This window comes from Harpia harpyja, chromosome 17 (assembly GCF_026419915.1).
Source record: "Harpia harpyja isolate bHarHar1 chromosome 17, bHarHar1 primary haplotype, whole genome shotgun sequence".
Taxonomy (NCBI): Eukaryota; Metazoa; Chordata; class Aves; order Accipitriformes; family Accipitridae; genus Harpia; species Harpia harpyja.
This window is the reverse complement of record NC_068956.1, coordinates 26946428-26969536: the sequence shown is the minus strand read 5'-3', so window position 1 is coordinate 26969536 and position 23109 is coordinate 26946428. Positions and strand designations below refer to the sequence as shown.

Sequence of the window (23109 nt, the reverse complement as noted above, 5' to 3'; positions counted from 1 at the left end):
TCTCAAGGTCAAAGTTAGGTTTAGGCATAAGATAGATCCTTAATTGATTTATTAAGACTAAAGCAGTCTTGGGCTTATGAAGATATACCAGTTTAGCCATCAAGGTAGTGCCAAAATGTTTTTCTGTGCTGTGGAGCTGATGAGTCTCAGGTAGCCAGCAGATTTGCGTGTTTTGTCCCCTAAACTCTTCCAACCGATCTCAGTTCTGCACTGTAATCTCTAGGATGCTTCTGCTGGGTAGGAAGCAGTATACTCTTGCTAGTCCAAAGTTAAAAACATGCTACTGCTTAAGTGTCCTGCCAAACAAATTGCATAATGGCTGTGCTCTTGTCTGTCTTTCCATCAATAAAGATGCTAATTTGGATGTACCTTCTTACCAGTTGCTGTTTTGTAGAACTCGGAAGCAGCGTATTATTCCTGAAGCATCTGCCCTCTTTTGGATTTGGTAGAAATTGGCCAGTGAATTGAAACATTATTCAAGCAGAGACAGCATGGTTGTAATTTTTTTTTTTTAATGGATCTCAGAAATATTTCAGATATGTGATGTCTTTCTGTGAAGATCACCTATTTCTTAGCATTGTGTTGGAGAAGAACTGCAATACATAACCACAGGTCTCAGTTATGAATGCACCATGTGTTACCCAGCAGGGCTGGTAAAGCTGGAACCAGGGTATGGTTTAGTGCCAGGATCTCTATACTAAGCAGGCCACAGACTTTGAGCAGTTCTGTTGTGTTGCTTTGACTTCTACACTTCCCATTTACCCTTTTGCATCAGTTCACCACTGCCTGTTTTTTAATGCCCTTCACTTAATTTTTCTTACCTTCTTGCTTCTATTTCTTTCCATTCCTGTCTCTACCTTTCAGTGCTCTTACTCCTTTTCTTAGAAAAGCATGTTTCAGATTAGATTAGTGCAAAAAACACCTGGAACAGTTTGCTTACATTTGCCATTTTGAGTTACATAGTTGTTCATTAACTTGCACTATTTTTCATTGCAGCAAAGCAAGCAATGGAGCAGGGAAAATCTCCAGTTATAATAGACAACACTAATACTCAAGCCTGGGAAATGAAGCCATATGTGGAAGTGGTAGGTTTTGTTGTGTGATTTTTATCATCTGTTACAACTTTTCAAACTTACCTTCACACCTGATAAGTTGGTCTGTTTTGTCCGGAAACATTTTCCTTGCTCAAGTTTCTAAAGAGAGACTGCTTATTCATACGATCAGTAATTGGTATGGCAATAGTTCAGACCAATAAAGATTGACTTGATCTAATCTGCTTAGCCTGGAATGAAAGCTAAGATGGGTTGGGGGTAAGTGAAATTCAGCATGCTACCACCACAGAGTTAACTACATCTATTTATTACACTGGTCTATAAACTTTTTGTTACATTTTATGTAATAATGATACACATACCACGGATTTTTCTTTGCTTGCTGCAGGCTCTAGAAAAGGGTTACAGAGTGGAGTTCCATGAGCCAGATACTTGGTGGAAGTTTGATCCTGAAGAATTAGAAAAGTAAGGTTTATATTACAGAAATCGTTGTATTTATATATAGAGATAGATAAATATGCACACATAAACATATATGTGGTACACTATATTTTATTCAGTGTCTTATTTTTCTAAATACTTAACTACTGGTATAAAATGTATTTTATTTAAATAGGCATTTTGAGATACACCTTTAAATGCAAGTGTTGTGGATAAACAGACAGACAAATAAATAGAGGTCCTGTCTTACTGGCCTGAGAAGTCAGTATTAAAATTGTTGCACGTGAGTAAAAAAATGGACCCCTTTAAGAATCACTGCTATTATAATGAATAATTATTCTGAGACTATTATAATGAATAATTATTCTGAGAAATTTCATCCTACAAATGCTGATGGCAAGAAATACATAGCAGACGAGAAGAAATTATGCATTTTGCAAGGATTTCATCAATATAAGTGCTTTGTTTTGTCTACTTTTATAGATGTCTTAGTGTCAAGGAACAATGGTCCATTACTAATCAGTAAAGGTTAAAAAGAGAGCTCATGTTTTAGATTATTCTATTGCAAGATTTTGTGAAATTGTCCCCAGTCTTCAGAGGATCTGACTTAAGAGTACTGTTGGGCATAGGTCATTGGAATTCTGGGTTGTGAGAGTGCCTGGGAAGCTGCTTATTATTCCTGGTTGACATCTCTTTTGTCTTAGATGTATCTGCTTTAGGAATCTATGAGGTATCAAACCAACTTAGGGATATTTCATTGTTTGAAATGTAATGTAATATTTTCATGGTTGATCACAAAGAGTTCTCTCACTGATTGCCATTTTAGATGCTTCCAACTGGCTTGGTTTATAATTGTTTCAGCTTTGTAAAGTAGTCCCTACAATGCATGAAGTACGTGTGTATAATACTTACATTACTGACTTGGACTTTTGTGTTTGTTTATTTTATCTTTTAAAGTTTTCACCTTTTGCTCCTAAGCTACCGCTAACTTACTTTTAGAGATGGAGTCCTCTCTCTGTAGGATGAATTCTAATAAGGTTTCTCTAGTTTGGGGTGCAGCACAGCCAGGTTAGGAAGCTAATTAATCAGACATTTCTAAGATGTTCAGTATGAGATTTCCATTACATGAGACAGACTCATTTTCCAGGAAAATTCATGTTTTCACATGATCTTAACAGGTAACCGGCTAAACAAATGTGAAGTGTTGTTATTGTTGAATTTAATTTTCCAGTCATTAATTGTAGGAGTAAAGTTTGTATCTTTCCCAGAACCAAAGGAAAACCCTTGAACTGTGAAGTGCTGCTACCAGTTCTTAGGAGCTTCCCAGAAATGTTTTAGCAGCTGCGGTTGCTTTAAATATTTAAATAGAGGCCTCTTGTCTGGATACTTTATTTTTTGAGAGTCTAGGAAAGGTGGTGATAGGAAGTTTCATTTTGTTTTTCAGTCGCTTGGGGAGAGGGCTCAATTTTTAAGGTTGGGTTTGGAGTTTTGTCCATATTCGTGTGTTTAGGAAATAGATAATAATAGAGGTATTATTGTAGTTTTGGCATTCCCCTTATGAATTTTGAACTCAACGTTTTGTGTAGTACTGGGGCAAATAATAAATAAATAAATTAAAAAAAAAATTTTGGGGTAATTTTATTAGTTGTCTAGAGTCATACAGTCTAAATCCCTCCTAAACAGGATCACTTAAGACTCTCTGTTTCTGGTAGTTGGAATAAAAAAATACACTACGTCCTACTTTAATTAGCAAAAGACTTTTCTTATATTTTGGATACATGCTCCTCATTTATTTGTTTTTAGTGGTGCTGTCTAGATTGTTAGTAACTTTCATCAAGTGATATAATATGTCAGTATTCTAGAAGTCAGGTGCATTTCTAGGTACTATATAGGGTTGTTTCTGCCACTGCTTAGTGTGTTTGAGAAATCTGTGAAAAGGCTCTCTAGGTCAACACTGGGTAAATTCTTGATGCCAAGAACATGACAGATGTTTTAGTGTGGAATAGGTGTCAGTGTCTTTTTCTTCCAGTGTGCCTGGGAGGTACAAATTATCTTTAGAGTCACTCAGTGATTTTGCTTTTAGTTTAGTTTTATGCTTGTAACTTTTGTGAAAACGACTCCACAGATGTATGTCTTATGGTAGTGCTCAAGACTTCTTGCATAGCATTTAGACCTTTTTATATAAAGGATTTTGTACTTTGATACCATTTTTAGGAAATCTTGAAAACTGCAGATGAGAGAACAAATGAATGGCAAAATCACTGGTAGAAGACAAAATATTTTTAAAATTTTTTTATTTCCTTTTTTAAGTGTTTAATCAGTGTTGGCTGAAAAAATTACCCTCTGTCATGTTTGCATGCTTTCCGAGTAGCTGGTCAGTTGGGAACTAGAACTTTTTTCTTTTAAAAAAAAAGTATACGTTTGATTCAAGCTTTTGGGGAATAACAGGTATCCTGTATATAATCTGTATTTTGGGACAGATGTTGTTTTAATTTAAAAAAAAAACAACAAAACTACCTGCTGTGTAACTTCACACAGAAGTGAAATGCAAACTTGTTTAATATAATCCTTTTTCCTTCAATATGATCATAAAACTGCAATTCGGTATTGACTTCATTAAACTTGTGCTGATTCTTTTAAGTAGTCATGTCTATGCAGGATTACTTTGCCAGTATAGTGGTATGTAAGATTCTTCTAGTGCACAAGCATTTAATAGTGACAGAACTTTGCTTTTATCGATAGATTCTGTGTTCCTCCAAGCAAAACCAGCTTCCAAAGCCTAACTATCTGTTAGGAGCTTTTGCTGGTACCTCTGTATTGGTTAAGGATAGATGGCTTTTTGCTCTTTCAGCGTAGCCAAGCCACCAAAGCATGAATGAAGACATGCCTGAATAGGACATCCCAGTATTTAATGACACTACACCGCAAGAGTTGTTTCCTTTTTAAAAATAATTTCTATGCTTGATGCGATTTTGCTGGTGGTGATTTTATCATCTTGCCTTGTTCTTTAAGGAAAAGTACTTGCTCCTTTATGAAGTGATTATACACAAGTCCATTCAGTTGTGGACGAGTGTGCACTTTATGCCTAGAGCACCTGAGCTGTAATCTTTTTCTAGGAGTACTGAGATACGAAATATTGAATAACTTTGTGCTTCCACCATTTGGCATAAAAGGACTCAGACTTCCTCTTCTCAGTTTTCTTCTGTCATGAGAGTCAAGTGCTTTATAGGATCCCCATATTTCTAGGGGATTGGCTCTTTTCTCTACCATTAACTTTGTTCATGTTCGTGAATAAAATCAAAACTGTTAAGACTTGTTAACTGGCAAGTTCAACATGCTGCTGTTCCTGGACTTCTTTAGCACAATGTAGGAAGTAGTAGCATTTAAACAATGAGCTGCTTGTGATGATCACTCTAGCTTCTGATGTTGTCTCAAAGGAAGAGTGTCTATGAGAAAAATACTCTTCTTAAGCCTTTTCTTCCCAGAAAGAAAGCTCATAAAATACAGCTTAAGGAGCTAGCGTAATTCTGAATGCTTCTGAGATCACCAGTTCTTCTTCCATTCTGAATGTGAAACTAGTGTGCTACCTGCAGTCTGCTTTGAACCCTCATCAATTTGATATGTACTTCTTTGTTGTAATAATATGCACAAACTTTTGGGGGTAGGGAGTGGGGGTGGCGGGGAGGAAATCAGTCTTTTAAAATATTTCTGTATAGAGTATCCTTTTTCCAGTATAGCCTGTTTGTTCCCAGTATTGATTTCTCCTCTATAGAACTGAGCAAGTTGGTAAGGAGGCCCATGCCTCTTCTGTCCCTGGCAGAAAGCACAAAGATGCAGGCATATATTCCCTATTGGTATGACTTGGAAATAATTCAGCTTGGACAAGGTTTTTTGGTGATGTGATGAGAATATATTGGTTTATGACAAATGCTTGTCTACACTATCAAAACATCTTGTTTTATATCTGTTCTTTCAGATTCAGTTCTGTTAAAGTGCTGGCAATTCTCTGACATTCAGCTTGTGCAAGAGCCTCATGGTTTTCTTTTTGGCAGAGACCAAAATTTTCTGCTAACGTGGATTTTAGGATCCTATTCCACAGATACTAAGGAGATAGATATATTCTAACGTAATGTCTAAAGTCTCAGGTTCTTAATAGGCCAAGTTCTCACTGAAAGCAGCTGCTCACTAAACACTGCAAGAATGGGACAATGCTTTTGGCCTTTCTTTCCTTACATGTGTGTTGGTACATTTGTAAGTTTACAGCAAGTATTAGTAAGAGCTAGTAGATAAAGGTTATCATTAGCATGCTGTTCTGGTTCAAAACTAAAATTGCTCCTTATTTTATATAGACATTTATTCATGAGAAAACATTTTGTCATTAATTCTTGAAACCACGTAGTTTCATTTTTTTTTATGCCAGTTTGAACATTGCTTTCGTAAGTAGTAGTCTTATAGTATTAATCATCCCTCTACTCATTAGCTAGTATACCATGTAAAATCTGACGAATAAATAGAAAGCAAAGCCCTTCTAGGGTTATTTAGGTACATAGTCCTGGTGAATAACATCACGTTTCTGTATGAAGAAGAATGACTGTATTGTTTTCTGTTACTTAATATATGCAGTGGTGAATTGTTAAAATAAACCTTAACGCAAGTTGAATACTGATGGAATGAGGATACAGTGTAATAAAAGTGAAATTTCAAATATGAAAAGCAAGAACTAAAATTGTGAAGTTAGAGGTTTTTTCTTTTTCTTAAAGACTGTAAACATATAAACATACCAGACAATTTATTTAAATTTTTATTTTTGTAGGAGGAATAAACATGGGGTCACTCGTGAGAAGATTGCTCAGATGTTGGAACGATATGAATATCAAATATCCATACCTATTGTCATGAATTCAGTGGTACCTCCCCACAAAAACACTCAAAGGCCACCTCTGCAGCGAAGACATAGGTGGGGAGGCAATACAGACTCATGGAATTCTTGCAGTATTTCCAGTAGCCGATAACACAGTTGCAGTCAGTTAATAAAAATCTGGTTACTTGCCCTTCTAAAACACATCATCACCTCCAATACAGTAGTGATCTTCTGTGTTTTAAATAGGCCTATTTGAAGACCATTTTCTTCTGGAGGTTGTTCCTTTAACAGACTTGCATGTAAATAAAATTGTACATTAAATGTTTTTTAAAACTATATTTATTACAGTTGTAATAACTTTGATTTTAGTAAAAGATTTAATATAGTATGACATATAGCAGAGTCTTCCTTTATAAACGTAGGACAATGATGTTGTCATATATCAAGTAACTGTTGAGCAGTTTTTTTTAAAGAGGAGGTCATATTAGATGTCTCTTTTAAGAGAATTAAAGCCCCAGAAGAGGCTATTTATGTAATAACGAATTTTCACGATTGTCATTTAGTTGTCTTATCTTTTAGGAGATTTTTTTGAAAACAATTATGTCCCGGATTGTCCTTTTGTTCTATTTGGCATGTGGCAAAATTTTGGCATATATTTTCTGGTTTCAGTTGTGGTGTTTGGGTTTTTTTGTCTCAGAAGCTCATCTGGCAGCTGAAGCAACATTCTGCCAATACAGTATTCACCAGCCTTAAACTGTGCAACCTGAGTTATTTTTTTATTTGTTTGTTCTCAGTGGTAGTATGTAAACTATGATGGTGGCTACGCACCACCAACTTTTTTGTGCTGACTAAAACCACCTAGATTTTATCACTAAAAATCAAAATTTCACAGCTATGTCTTTCTAAGTCAATTTCTTTCATTTATGATAAAAATGAAGTATTAAAGCATGAGGCTGTCAAGTCCCAGTCCACAGTTGTGATGCATCAGTTCAGTATAAATAGTGGATATAATTCTGTAAAACCATGTTGGATTCCTAATTTTGGCACAGCCAATGTAATCTGTTTAGCACATAACAAAGAATGAGCCAGCATGGAGATTGACTAGTATACTGCCCTTTTTCTCTTAAAAAATGATGGATTTGTAAGTTTTCACTTTGCTTGCTTTCTAACAGCTTGCTGTATTAATAAAATGTTTGTCTTCAGTGTTGTTTTAGTAGTTCAACAGTTTTTATTATTTTCAAGCGTGTAGGATTTTATACAGATGAGCATTATTATTATTAACCTGCTAGCTGAAATAACCTATCTTCAGGTCTACCTACATTTTATTTCCTTACACACTGAATGAGTAAATCTTGAATAGGAGGTTTTGTCAAGAACGTGAGTACGTAGCTAAAAGAATTTTCATGGTTTTCTATTACTAATTTGGTGTAATAGCCATTAGAATTTTGAAAATTCCAAAGCCAGCATAATGCTTTTTATAGATAATTTTTGAATAGGCCCTAAAAATTACTTCATCTTTGAAGTCTGAATACCATGAAAGTTGAAAATCCAGGTATATAATGGAGTATCTTTCTGTGGTTTTCTACACCTACTGTGGAAATCTAAATTTGTACAATTTAATGTATACCTGCAATAACATTTTCATAAGAGATTCTTTTAACTATAAAAGTTGAAGTGTACAGTTTCACATTTTAGTAATTGTTTTAATTATTTGAAAAATAATCTAAAATGCTTCAGTAGCACATAGACTGTTAATATATTGAATTATGTGTATATTTAAAAAAAAAGCTCTCCAACTATATTAATTGTCTTCCCTCGTTGTCTGTTATTCATACCAGTTATGTTACTGTATTTTAGTTTTCATGGTTATGTTTTTCCATGTCTCAAAAGAATCATGGAAATCATTGTAAATGGTCAGTAATACTTTAATTTTCCCAAAGTTTTTATATTTAAACATGAAAGCATATTTCAAGTGGGAGGACAGACTCATTTTATTTATTCTATATTACTTTAAGCCATAATGAAGTGATAACATTTACTGAAGCTTTATGTAATATTCACACAGTGTGCTAAGGTATGACAAAAAAGAGCTGATTGTTGAAAATTGATGTTATGATATCTTTTGGTACCTTCTGCCTTCAGTTTTTAAAGGAAATGGATTTATTTATTTATTTTAGCAAGATATAGTTGATATTTAAGTTCTCTAACTGAAATTTGTATTTAAATAGATGTAAATTCATACTATTTTAAAATGGTGCAGCATTTTTGCGTGTTATCTTTTTAATAAATTATTGCTAGGGGTGAGTATTTTTGATATGCAAAGCATGTTGATTGGTAATAGACTTGCAGTTTGCAAAGGACACATAACAAGAAAGGAATGCTTTGCAACTTGGCACTGTATCAAACATTTCTTGTAAACTGCTTGATCTGTAAAGCTGTATCCCAAGGTAAGTACAGTGACATGGTAGGTGAAAACACAGTGGAATTACTGTCTGTCTAAACATTTTTGTTTCATGGTGTATTAATATTTCATGAGGATATGACAGTCATGGTTATACCTATATATCAGAAGTTGCTTTTACACAATATTTATATGTTAAAATAATAAAAAGATGATGTGAAATACATGTTGCAGGTATTGAATTTCTCCTGCTCCCTCACAAATGAGGAAAATAACTTACTCTGTCAAAAAGTATGTACAAGAAATGTAAGAACTTGCTGTTCAGTTGGACTGGGGATCTGAAAATTTTTACTATGTGGCATAGTTTTCATGCAATAAGCCTGTTGATGATGATAATGTACCTAGAATGAAGGTTTCCTGGTTTAGATTTTTAGTAAATTGCTAGTTCATCATATTTCATGAAATAAGTGTCAGATTTTTTTTTTTTTTTAGTATAACTAATGCTTAGAACCTTAACGTTACGAATGCAAATTCCAAGTATCTGCTGCATACTTCAAACTAGTGGGATGTTTGGTAAGTAAATTTAAACAGAATAGTTAAGATACTCAGCTGTAGTTTTAACACCTGTTCCTCTAAGCATGAAATTTAAACGAGAATTAATTTGCAGAACATCCTTAATTTGGTTCATATAGCTGACCAGTTATCATCAGCTATATAGGATTATGCGTTGCTATAGGAAAAAAAAAATAGTTCTAGTTTTACTGCTTCATCTAAACTGCTCTTTCTTGTTTGATTAGTTCACTTCCTGAATTATCAAAAGTTTTCATCAGCCTTGTCTTTGATGGATGATTTGGTGTTCTTATTTTTCTTTTGTTTGGAGAAGAAAAAAAACCAGAAACAAAATAAAAAACCAAAACCAACAACAACAACAAAAAACCCACCCCAAAACCAAACCCTAGAAGACCTAAGTGCTGGTTTTGGCTGGGGTAGAGTTAATTTTCTTCACAGGAGCTAGTACCGGGCTATGTTTTGGATTTGTGCTGAAAACAGTGTTGATAAGAGGGATGTTTTGGTTATTGCTGAGCAGTGCTTACACAGAGCCAAGGCCTCTTCTGCTTCTCCCCCACCCCACCAGGGAGCAGGCTGGGGGGGCACAAGGAGTTGGGAGGGGACACAGCCAGGACAGCTGACCCAAACTGGCCAAAGGGATGTTCCAGATCATACGACGTCATGCTCAGCATATGAATGAAACTGGGGGAAGAAGAAGGAAGGGAGGGACTTTTGGAGTGATGGAGTTTTGTCTTCCCCAGTAAGAGTTAGGCGTGACGGAGCCCTGCTCTCCTGGAGATGGCTGAACACCTGCCTGCCGATGGGGAGTGGTGAATGAATTCCTTGTTTCGCTTTGCTTGCGTGCGCGGCTTTTGCTTTACCTATTAAACTGTCTTTATCTCAGCCCACGAGTTTTCTCACTTTTACCCTTCTGATTCTCTCCCCCATCCTGATGTAGGGGGAGTGAGCAAGCAGCTGTGTGGGACTTAGTTGCTGGCTGAGGTTAAACTCTGACAACCTAATGTAACACTTATTTATTTTTATTTTTTAACATATGATGTTAAATGATCTCCTGTGAGGAGTTCCGTCTTCTGTTCTTGTGGTTACATCCTCTTTAGGTTCATTTTAATCTAGTTTGCCATGCTGCATAATTTTTTTAAGCTTTGTGTCTTTAGCAAGAAAGCCAAGATTTTGTCTTTTGTCATCTATCTTTTGAAACCTGCAGAAATGGTAGTTTTTCTTTGTTTCTCTGCTAATAGATAACTGAAAACCAGGCTTTGTCTAGCTGAGATGGGGACCCATAACATTTATATTTGATTGTTTTGTGTCTGTCTTCTCTGACGTAATTTAGACTGTGGCAGTATTTTCTTCTTTGAGCTGACCAGTAGAGTTAATTTTCAGTGAATTAGAAAAAAAATTACTTTTGTATTTTCACATTCATATGTGATACCTGTAGTTTTAACTGCTGCTTCCTCCTAGCAATCGAGTTTTCTGGAAGAAATGTTTTCCCTCTGTGCTCGCACATCATGGAGGTGAGGTGACTAGGTATATGTTGAGAATTGAGGGTTTTCCATACAAAAGAACAGAGATATATATTACAATTCCCAGTAAAGAGCAACAAGAAGACATAGTGTTGAAATGCAGTTCATAAAATTGAAATTAAGTACTCACTTTAAAAGAGTGATCAGATGTTTTGTATAGGTCAGATGTGGAAATACTTCAGTGTTTCTGCAGTGACACTTTCTCATTTCAATGTTTTATGTTCTCATCCTTTTGAAATAAAAGCAAGAGCAGAGATTAAAGCTCTTTAGTAATCATTTCCTAGGTGAAAATCTGCTTGTACGTCAGTTAATTTTGGTGTGGATTTTTTTTCTTTTTATAGGCTAATTGGTTGAAACTAGCTGTAAATCAGCTTGTTTTGAGTTCACAGAAAAATATGTGAAAACATAGCTGGTCTTTTAAGTATTTGGAAGATAAAGTAGTAAGTAACAGGGTTTGTCAAGGTCAGATCATCTCAAATTTGTCTAATTTATTTCTGTAGTAGTGGAGAAGCAGCAAGTGGTGTTTTTAGCTTGAGATAGACTGTCAATGTTATTCTAGATCAAGGATAATAAAAGCATTGAAGTATTGTGTCTGGAATGCGTCTTTGCAGTTTCCTTTTAGCTGATAATGCTGCTGCTACTTCATTTCTCAGGTAGACAGGCAGTCCTTGACCATTTGATGTGTGCCTCACTGATATATAGTGCTGTTAAAACAATACCGTGTTGTGCGAAGTCGGAACATGCTATATCCATTTAGTAATTTTTTTTTTTCAGTTGTACTTACAGTCTTTTTAGTGATGTTAATATTTTCTTTTTTGAGCTGTTAATCGAATTCAACTGTTCTTTTGTGGTCCCTCAAACTGGTATCACAATAACTGCTTTATAATTGTGTGGATCATCCTGCTTGTCCTTTTAAAATATTTTTTGGATACTAACTCTAAGTATTCTAGGATTTTATGGAAACATAGTGGAAAAATATTTTGAGCAAAACTTTTGGAACATGTGCTTGCATGTTGTGTAACTACTGATTTAAAAAGGCATGAATTCTTAAATTGCTAACAGACTAAGAAGTGCTGCTTTAGCTGACTGAATAATCGTTTGCTTATTTCTAAGGGGTTTATTGTATCAGTTACAGATCAGTTTTAGTCATGGACCTATAATGCTGTTTGGCTGTTATTTTATTCATGATACTTGTAATAATTTTTGTTTCTTTACTTATTAGCCATTAGATTTTGGTAACCTATACTATAGGTTATAATAGTCTCTGTGAAGTTACTGAACAGCTTATCCCACATCTTGCTCTTAACCACGAAGAGTTTCTGAAGGCTCATGAACCTGACTTAAGAGTGGATTGACTATGTTACTTTTCCCCCATTTAGTATTTTTCCTGAAAGTTTTCCTGTCTTGCTTGTAAGATGAATACACTGCTTTACAAGGATCTTGGCAACAAAAGTATAGGCATCAGATCTTTTACCTGAAGCAAGACAGGTATACATACGTGAGCTTCATTTGCAGCTCTTTGCAGCTATATGGTACATGCACTAAATATTCAGTGAAGTATACCTGATAAAATTTCAAAGCTATTTTCACTGTATGAAAACTGCGGTTAGAAGACTGTGCTTATGGCTGTGCACAAAATTGCATTATGTATAGGAGTACAAATGGAATTCTGTGTATGTGTATGTAGAAGGCATGGTTAGAACCTTGTGTTTCATTCTGTTTCTGTTTTGTTCCAGCAGTCTATGCTGAGTTCTTGTTTCTAATAATGAATACTTAGATTATGTCCATCATGCTGTCCTTTTGGGTCCTAGGTCTTGAGGAGAATTTTTATTGTGAGTAAAGATAGCTAACTATGGTTTAACTCCACTGCTTAGTAGGGAATTGAGCTGTAAAGAGATTAAATCAGTTTCATCTTTCCCCTGGTTAGTTTGTGGTGCCTTTGTTGAGCATGTCAGGCTTTGAGCTCACTGGTACAAGTAAGATGTGACATACTGGAGTGAGATGAGCAGAGGGTGGTCAGGGCCTGGAGCAGACGGTACACAAGGAGAAGCTGGTAGAAACGGATTGTTCAGCCTTAAGAAGAGAAGGCTGTGGCTAAGGCAGCTTCATGCTGCCTTCACCTACCTAATGGGAGAGTATAAAGGTGGAGCCAGGCTCCACTGACATGAGAAGCAACGGGTAGAGGTTGCAACGTGGGAAATTCCACTTAGATACTGGGTTGTGTAATCTCCATCCTTGGAGTATGCAAAACTTGTCCGGGCAAGGCACTGAGCAGCAAGATCTCAGTTGGTATTGCTTTGAGCAGAGGTTGGACTGTATGATCTCCGGAGGCCTTTTCTGACCTAAATTAGGCTCTTCTGATGGACGTAGTGAGAGCAGTGTCCAGAATATTGAAAGACTTAGTTAGCTATTATCTACCAGAGAAGACTTTTAAATGACTGACAGAATTGCTGCCAGGGTGTCAGATGCAGGCTTGCATTAATACAGCAGTCCGTGATTCTCTTCTTGCTTTCAGATGGGCACTAAGTTTCTGGCTTTAACTGTAGCAGCAAAACTGGCTGTACCATTTATTCCGGTTGTTTCATAGCTGTATTGGCAGAGTCGCTCACAAGTTCCTGACAAAACCTTTAGTTTTTTTCTCCCTCGGGCAGCGTCCATGACCGCTTGTCTCTTGTTAGTTGTATTGTCTTTCCAGTCTTAGAAAATACTGGCATATATTAGTCTTTATCTGAAGTAGTTTTTTACTTTCTGTCCAAAGACACTTGCTACATTGTAGAATTGAAAGACAGTTTTCTGCATCTATTTGTCCTCAACACTCTAGGAATAATACGGGGCTGTTTTGTAAAAAGTAATCATCTTTAAGGGGTAATTCATCATGTCTTTTGCATATCTCTGGTCCCTTTGGTGAAAGATGTTTAAAAGGGAAATGAGTTAATGCCAAAAAGTACTATGCAGAAATAGTAAGTAAAAGTTGGATGCCAGAATGACAAAGTACTGAGATTTGTTGAAAAAGGTGTAATACCTTCCAGAGAAGGCACATTATAATTGAATGCTGTGTAGCTCTCCATATTTCATACAGCATTTGAGATGCATAGAATGAGCACAATATCTGGAGCAGATGTTCTGAATAGCAACATTGTCTGTAGGTACAAGTATTTGAATTTTAATATTGCTATAACCTAGGTTAGAGGCTGCTTAATATTTACTGATACTGTTTTCTTTACTGTTTTCCTCTTGTAACTTTTTTCCCCCTTTTCTCTTATTGTTGAACTGCATCTTTCTCGTCCGCCTGATCTGCCTGAGTCCTGTGTGTTCAGTTACTACAGTTGTCTTCATAACTCTGGATCCATCTCCCCCTTTCCTTTTCTTCCCTGAACTTTAAACTTGTGTGGAGAGCTACACCTTACTCTCTATTTTTTAATGCCTCAGTTCAAACTGATGCTGATTTAAAAACTGAGTATATATATTCCCCATCCCCCTAGGCTGTCCTTCTGCATTTTTTTTTCTTGTTCTGCTGAAAGTAATATTTTCTGTCATGCAGTATCTTTTTCTTCATTCCTTTTTTTTTTTCTTAGCCTCCTTAAGTTTGCAGCATCTTCCTGTGTTTTCAGAACTCATACTTCTGTTCCCAGAATTGTGGTCTGTGCTTTGGTGGATATTTAATTACATGCCTTTGCTACAATTTTGTTGATTGAAGCTATTTTAAATACAGCTAAAATCTGTCATCTTTCACTGAAGTTCCTAACAGAAAATAGCATATTGCATACCTCTAAATATTCCATTCTGCTCTCGTTGTACCTCTTTTGCTTCCTTACGCTCCTACCCATATTTTTCCTCAACTTGATTTTGCTCTTGTCTTATCTCAGACTTCATTTTACATTTGTTTTGTGTGTGAATGTGCCTTGGCATAAAGGCCAACACTTCACCCTGTAGATCTAATTTTGACTTTTAAAACCTTTTCGTTGTACTTGCTTATCTCTATATTCTGTTTTGATGGCTGTCATCTATGTGTTCAAGTACTAGGGTGATATATCACAATATGTAGTTATCTTTATTTCTAGTTAAAATAGTGATTGATTTATTTGTTTAAAGAGTATACTATAGTGGATGAAGTATACAATGAGGATATTTTTTAGGAATTAGGATCTGGAAAGTCTGTCTTATTTGTTGACCACGTTTTAGGACATGATTTATTTCACAACCTCATGAGAGCCTCAGTAAATCTGCCTTTTCCTGGGTAGAGCTTCTCCAGGTGGAATTGCATAAGCACATGCCTGGAAAGCAGTAGATTGTAAGGGAGAGGAACTGAAAAACTTGATTGTGAGGTGTCTCACAAAATTTAATTTTTGAACGCAGATCTTATTTCTCCTAAAATCAAGGGTCCACTCAGATTCAATACTGTCTTGTATTTGAACTGGTTAGATGATATATACATTATGCAATACATTATATCTGTAACAGCAACTCAGTTTTTCATTTGGAAAGAAAAAGGTTGAGATTTTTAAGGTAATTACTAGTTTGCGTGGTTTTTTCAATAGCTGTGAATTGGCCATTAGGCAAATGGGCTTTGTGTTTGCAGTGGATAATGTTGTTTCTCTGGTCAGTCGGAGTCTTCACCAGTGTGCTTCATGGTTTTCAACCTGGAGCACCAGCTTTGTAAAACACGGTGTGTGAAGTGTGCTCTGGTGTTGCTGAGAGGAGGGTGCTTAGGGTTTAGGGAGAACTGATTGCTTTGTAGCCACATACGCTGTAGTGCTATAGTTTGTCCAGAAGTTAATGAAAAACTGAGAGTCATCATTGTCTGGGAAGGTGGGATTTTTCTATCCTGTTACAAATTTTTTAAAGTGTTCCTTAGAATCTCATATAGAAATGTCTTTATATCAATAGAAAATTAAGGAGCACTGCTGCCCAGCAGGTTACACTAAACTACTAACTAGTGCAAATTTGACTATAGTTCCTATTTCTCCAAACTGCTTCTCAAAACAGCTTATTTCTTGTCTAGCCTGGATTAATTTCAGTCAGGTTGTCTTCATGCTTGAGCTGGTATCATCCAAGTAATAGAACTGATGTCATCAGACTTGACAAGATGATTCATACTGTACTTCCAGTGTATAACGTTGGCATCTGTGTCCATTGTGTTCTCGTCAAAAGACTAAAGGTTGACAGAGAGACCTTAAATGAAAATTGATTCTATGAGCCTTCATAGGTGAGAAGGCTGATGATAAAGCTATAGTTTGTTCTCTGTATTGTAAGTACATCCCCTTAAGATGGATTCAGATCACTTGTAGCATTTCACTTTGTCCTTTTTTTTCTCTTTCTTAACCTGCTTTTTAACATTGAGCCATACTTAATGGTGCAGAGAAATCCAGTCAAACAAAAAATGGTCTCTTCTCTGTCTGCTAGCATCCATCAGTAACACTAGTGCTGATTTTTTTTTTTTTTTTTTTCCCCTCCTTCTGGTTAGAAAATTGAATTGTGTCAGGTGAGATATTTGTGGTGCCTAAATGAGGCTGAAAGCAGCTCTTGAGTTGTTTCACTTGTTCAGGAAGTAGATGTTTGATACTGGGCACAAGTATATTCAGTGTGTATGTACATATATATCAATTGGTATATTCAGGATGGATTTCCTTAATGTTATCAACATACTTTATGACTAAGGAGCTGAAATAGGAGATTGGCTTTTTCAGTCAGAAGGCATTTATGACTTTCATGAACCAGGCAGGGCAAAGATCAGTCAGATCACCCCACCTGAGACTTCTTGTGAATGGACTGTCACTTGAAACTGAATTGCTGTTACTAGCACCTCAGGAGCTTGGGGTTTTTGGTTGGTTAGTTGGGTTTTTTTTTTATTTGGTGGTTTGTTTTTTTACCTTGAAAAGTAAAGTGGTTGCACTTTGCAATGAATTTGATTAAATGAACAGCTCCTAAAGGCATGCTTTCATCAAACCAATTGTATGCTGTTCTCTGCAGATCAATGTCTCTTGTGTCTGGACTATGACAGGGCAGCAGTCTGGTGGCTGATCATACATTGCATGGAACTGTATATACATCAGTCCTGTAGAAATGATAAAGATCGGAGTAGCTCTTTGAGCATTGTGATAGAATAGTGTAATTTATCAAGGCGAGTATTTAAATCTCACCACTGCTGGCAATGCTGTTGAGAGACAGAAGAGTAATAAATACTGAGTTACTTCAGATCGAATCCAGTTAGTAGGATCTTTACTGATTTGGGGCGAGGAGCATTAATTTGCGACACTAATGTGTAAACATTTATAAATCATTTATGGTGAGTTTCGTTAAGATGGGCTGTGAGGCAACCTAACGTGTTGCTGCTGAAAGTAGTCACCTTGCTCTCACCAACCACCACCTTTGTCTTAGCTAGACACTTATTTTACTTCTTGCTTTAGTAAGTTAAATCAGCTTAACCAGAAAGCAAGTACTTGCTTTCTTTTGATGCTGGCTTAGGCAGGTAAATCCACCCACAAGGAGGGTGGTAGAGCCAGCAAAAGACAGGTAGTAGAAGTGCAAGGGCAACATCTGGAACAAAGAAGGAAAGGGTTGCTATGACTGTTTCTTCAGCAACCGTAAAGGGCTAAGTTGGGTGCTCAGCTGTCTAATGGAATTTCACCTTTCAGGAAGCCCAGTAATGCTGACAAGTTATTTTGCATATGTTTTTTTTCCAGTTGCTTGATCACCAAATACCAGTATTCCATTTGGTTTTGAGGAACTGGATCTTTATCACTCATTAAATTATTAAAGACAAGATATGTAACAAAAAGGCTGGCACCATGACTTTTTTTGTTATCCCAAAATTATAACTTCAATTTCTGTTTGTTGGCTGAAGTAACATTAGGTCACAAGGAATTCAGCAATGCACTTGGACTTACCAGGTGGAGAAGGTGAAGTGTATGCCAGTAAATGCCATTATATGTAAGCAGCTCTACTATAATCTTAATGTTGAAAACCCACGCCAAAGACTTTGGAGATTAATGATAACACATTTCTGAAAGAGCATGTACCTCATTGCTAAATGTCATATAGAATTGCTTTTCAAATTTATTGGTTCCTCTATATTTCATGACAGCAATGACTGCAGGCATTTTTTGATATCAAGCAGACATCAGCTTAGATGTATGCTAGAGCTGAAGTTCGTACAACTGCAAATAACTTAACTCTTTTCTGGTTTCGCCATTTTCCAGCAAAATGCGACTAACTATATTATTTACTTTGCATGTTCTGCCTTGTCAGTCATGAAAGTGCATTTGTTTCTCCAGTAAAGAGCATCATCTGAGCACTGACTCTCCATCAAGCTGGACAGTGCTTTTTTGAGCAGTAGGTTACAACCTTGAAGTCACGTGTAACGAGTTATGGCAAAAAGCTTTTAATATTGTCTACGGTAGGCTGAGAAATTTCAAAGTGTTGTTACAGAAAGGGAATTCCTATTGCAACAGAAATACTGTCCCATTTTTTCAGGTCTGTTTATTACTAACCAGTTTTTTTTAAATGCATAATCTATAGCAAAATTTAAATATCAACTGAAATAGCACCTTTTTTCTTTTCCCTTTTGCATGTGTTATATGTGTTTAAAAACAACTCGGTAGCAAATGCCCCTGCAAAGCAGTGAAGCCCATCTCCATGCTGGTTCTTGAATTTTCTGAGTGTTTGTGTGCCATATGGTTTTACAATAAGGAAAACCCCTCAAAAGCACGTAGGTGGACTAAAAGAGGAGGAACTAAGGTAAAACGAAAGAAAACTAGTAGACAATTTGCTTCATTAAATGCAAAAACCTTAACACGATACTGGGTATACCCTAAGGAGGAAATTTTTAGCTATGCCATCATGGTGCATTAGAGTCTTTCTTTCGGGTAGTATTTTCTTAGAATCAGTTGGAAAACAGAAGTTGCCTGGAAAAGTGAAGAATAATAAATCTTATTATTTTGTGTTTAGTAGTTCATTACTTTCCCTTTTGCTTTAGTCCTTTCTTTAGGAAATCCAGACCTTTAGAACACTAATTTCCCTGAACTGCTATAAAACCTCCATGTTTCCAAAGCATAGAAATGACATGTTTGTATTTATTACGAGCTGTTGAATGTCACTATTGAAGGTCATATCCAGGTATGCTAAATCATCAACCTGGACCGACATTTGCATTCATTATTATTTTGACATGCAACAATTTCAGTGCAATAATAGCTGTTAGTCTCTCTGGATCATCCGGGTTCTTCTTCTGTTACTTGGTGGATGTATTTCTGCTGTTCTTACATTCTAAAGTGAATCCTGCCCAGTGTGGTTTTCCTTCCTGATTCAGAATTAATGGTGAGGAGAGGAAATGAATGTACTGACCTCTGAGACTTTTTTTTTCCCCTCATTTCTGAAAAGTTTTACAATACCTTTTGGTGTGGCATCCTAGCCTGAGAAAGTTTGTCAGCATTGTCCTGCAAGCATTGTCAGATGTGTCAGGAGTTAGGCACCAGAAACATGCTTGAATCAGTATTGGAGAAGTTCACTTCCGTTAGCAGCAGCGCAAATTCACATCTGGGAGAAGTGAGTAGTAAGCAAGAGTGTAGCTACAATAGTACCAAGACTGGAGAAGTCCATTCCTTTCCTGCGCCAGTGCTGACATTGGCAATTTGGAGAAGGGAGGCATGTTGCTAAGGAACGAATGTATTGTGAGCGGAATTCGGGGTGGAATTTGTCTTGGCCAACTTCAAGCATCTGCAGTATAGACATCTGCACTTAAACCATAGGGCGCTGTATTGAAAATACACTGGTTTGGAAAAGGGGAGGTCAGTTTTCATTACTTGGAGGAAGGCACTGTGGGACTTAAATGCCAACATTTGAAGGAAATCCTATTCCTCGGTAGGATGTCTCACCTGGATGCCATTGTAGGGCAATAAAATTTGTGTGCTTTCCAACAAGATCTTTTTGGAGATCTGTAGTGCTTGTTGCAGCAATATCGAGGCATGCAGACTTTTGAACCTGGTTGCAGTCAAGTGACTCTGTGGCTATACTGAGGCAGAGAAGGCTGCTGATGTGCTTCATGCTCAGAGAATTAGGAGGGTTTGTTTTGCAGAGTTCAAATTCGAAAGAATTCATATGGGATTAACAATGAATAAATTTAAGAATGAATAAAGGGTCAGGCTAGGTTTCCATAGATGACCTTTAGGTCCCAGGTTGCTTACTAGTGACTCTGGCTTTCCCTCCGCAAGCACAGTCACCCCCCCCACCCCGCTTTTTTTTTTATTTCTCTCAAGAATTTCAGAATACAGCAGTTAAAACAGCTTACGTTACATATGAATACCCAGAAAATAACTAATTTTACCCTACAATTCTTCTAGCTACTGCTTTGTTTGCTTTAGTGTGTTGCATGGAGTACCATCCTGAACAAAGGGTTACGGAAAAACAAAGAATTACAGAAAAGTAGCAGATCTTTGATACAAAGATTTATCAGTCAAACTTAGCTTTGAAAAGCTCATCTCTCTCTGAAGAGTCACATAGGGAGAAGTTAGACTTCTGCACTAGGGGTTTTTTTATGCGTGTTCATTTTGGGGTTAGCTGGCTGACGGGCTAACATCAAGTTTTCAGAGAAGTCACTGTTAGGGCTGCTACCTGTTAAATTCGATAAGAAATACAGACAAAAAAAAATAAGACATTCTATGAAGAGCCTCAAAATTAATTGTAAATAGCTGCCTACAACTGTGTCATTTTTTCTGTAGTGTATTATTTTGTTACTAATAAAATATGAAATATTTTTTCCAAATATGTATGCATCCACACATAATATACTGAGCAGTAAATATCAGAGCTGCTATAGTCACTGTACCTTTACATTATTCAGATTTTTGGTTAGTATGTTTTGAATTTAAGTCCAGCTTATCTAAGTATAGTCCATTTAATCTTAATGGATGAAGTTTTCTTACTATGTCCTCCACTTGGTACCTTTCTGCTCAGCTTGACATTTAATGAAATTTCAGAATAGCAGTAGCTCTTTAGTATCTATTATTCAAACATCATTTAGAAAGACACCCAGAAATATGTTGTTTGGTCTTGCAATGATTTGTGATACTTTTTGTAAAGCTAAGTTAATGAGACAACAGCTATGTTTATTTAAATTGGTTTAAAATGTTCAAGATTGTTCTGAATTGTAAGGTGTACATTTGTTTAATGGATAGAAGGTTTTATTTGAGATTCTATGTATTTAAAAAAGCAGATGGTCTGTATTTCATCATCATATTAACATGAAGTACCTACTCTTCAAATTGAACACATTAATACATTATTACTGAATTTTTTTTTTTTTACTTATTTTCACATAGGAAGACAATTTTAAAGAAGGACCCTGGGCACCTGTTGACAAAAGCAAAGCAGAGGAAAAAGCGAAAAAGAAACAAGAAAATGAAAGGCAATCATACAGAAATTACGAAGAAAATAATAGATGGAGCAGCTCATCATCCAATTCCAGATGACCAGGACACATCAGAAAGTGAAGGGGATGATTCAGAAGAAGAAAACAGCAAATCGTTGTGTACATTTAGTGAAGGACCAGAGGATCCAGTAACAGTTTGTGAAGAGCAGCCTAATGGTGATGATGACAGCCTAAAAGAAGCTGCACTGTCTTCAAGAGAAAGGTTTCCCGTCGCTGTGTCCGAGGTCTCAACAATGTCAAACAGTGCATTGAAAAATGAATTGCCTGTAGAAAGCGACAGTTTACTTCTAATAGATGTAAAACCTTTTTCTACTGAACACTTAACCAAAAATGCATTGGATAATGAGGAAACAAATCAAAGGCAGAAAGAAAATCTTTGTTGCCTAAAAATAAGCAATGATGAAAATTCCATCCAGGTAACAGAAGGCATCTCTGAAGATTATAACACACCGCTAAGCACAGAAGACAAACTTGGATCGTGTCAAATTACATGTGAACCTGACATGGAAGCTAAGCTGTTAAGTTTAAATGGTGAAGACAAAGACATCTCCCAGTGCTACAATTCCAACGTACATGATAACGTGCCTGATAGTAACACAGAGGACAAAGGTGCATTAAAAGCAGAAGAGAATAGCTCTAATGCCTGGGCTTTTTTTTCAGTTGATTTACCTACTGAGGAATTGCAGCTGGGCTTTGATACACAAGTTTCTCTCTCTTCTTGGTCTGAGGATAAATTTGTAGGTGAACAAAGACCCCCAAAAATTAAACCTAAACAGACTCAGGCAAGCAGTTCAACGCAGCTAAACTGCTGTCGGTCAAATGGAGGATTGGTGAAGGAAAACCATCAGGTAACAGTAACTGAGGAGGCTGGCAATGTAATAAGCAAAGGTCTGTTGGCATCTCCAGCTGGCGAAGTGCACGTTGATTCCCTTGTGGAAGCCAGGGCCACCTTCATGCAGCATTCAGGCGAAGTAACTGTTCCAAGAAATGATGCTGCACCAGTTACATCGAAGAGGAAAAGATACAGAAGAATTGTCAACTTGGCACCAAAGTTTAATCTACCAAGACAGATTGCTGGCAGTACAGAGGGAAGGAAGGAAATCCCAATAAAAGATGATGTTCCCCCAAAAGGTGTTTTGGAAGTGGGGCAAAAGAGCTTTCTAAGCGAGGACCGTGGAGAGGAACGTGAACAGGACCGTGCATTGCAGGAATATTCTGCACCTTACAGTGGCACCGAGGCAACCTATTCCTTACCCGCCCTGGATGCAGATGCTCTGTTAAATGATATTTCTTACATTCATTCGGGACTATCTTCTCCTATGCCAAAATATTCCTGCGGGGTTTGTGTAGTTTCCGGGACGAAGGAGGAGCAAGCTAGAACTCTTAAGCAGCAACAGGTAGTTGAAAAAAACGAGGGCGAGAGTGAACAAGTTTCTTCAGAGGTTACAAATAGCCAACCAGATATTTTGTCTTCTGTTAAAGTTGTTTCTGAATATCCAGAAGGTTCTAGCCTATTGGCAAGCTGCAGTGAAAATGTGTACGAAGCAGATGACCCTGAGCCAGCAGAGGCCTCACAGCTTGAAGATAATCAAGATGTGAATATGAAATGTAGTTTTCTGGGACTTCCCTTATCATTAGGATTTGCTTTTCAACTTGTGCAGCTCTTTGGCGCTCCAGGTCTTCCACTAGGTAATACTCTTCTTACTACTCCTATGTAAATTAAAAAAAACCCAACCCAACTCCCCCAAAAACCACAACCTCCCTAAAACCACAAACAAACAAAACCCAAAACACTCCCCCAAAACCAAACCCACACAAAGACCCCTATGATTAAATAC

General features: G+C 36.7%; 1 protein-coding gene across 16 annotated transcripts in view; it reads left to right on the top strand.

The window, feature by feature from the left end:
- LOC128153216 (NEDD4-binding protein 2-like 2) overlaps positions 1 to 23109 on the top strand; it is a 49929-nt gene that overhangs the window by 17705 nt on the left and 9115 nt on the right. For 11 of the 16 annotated variants that reach the window (XR_008238892.1, XM_052812217.1, XM_052812218.1 and 8 more), the window contains 4 exons: positions 997 to 1085; positions 1441 to 1517; positions 6307 to 6450; positions 21162 to 22960. Coding sequence is in view for 14 of the 16 variants with exons in the window: in XM_052812217.1 (XP_052668177.1) it covers positions 997 to 1085; positions 1441 to 1517; positions 6307 to 6450; positions 21162 to 22960 (2109 nt within the window). In the remaining 2 variants the exon portion in view is untranslated. Of the gene's footprint in view, positions 1 to 996; positions 1086 to 1440; positions 1518 to 1668; positions 1777 to 6306; positions 9329 to 21161; positions 22961 to 23109 lie in introns of those variants that run through there. The other 5 variants (XR_008238893.1, XM_052812220.1, XM_052812230.1 and 2 more) reach the window with 5 other exon arrangements.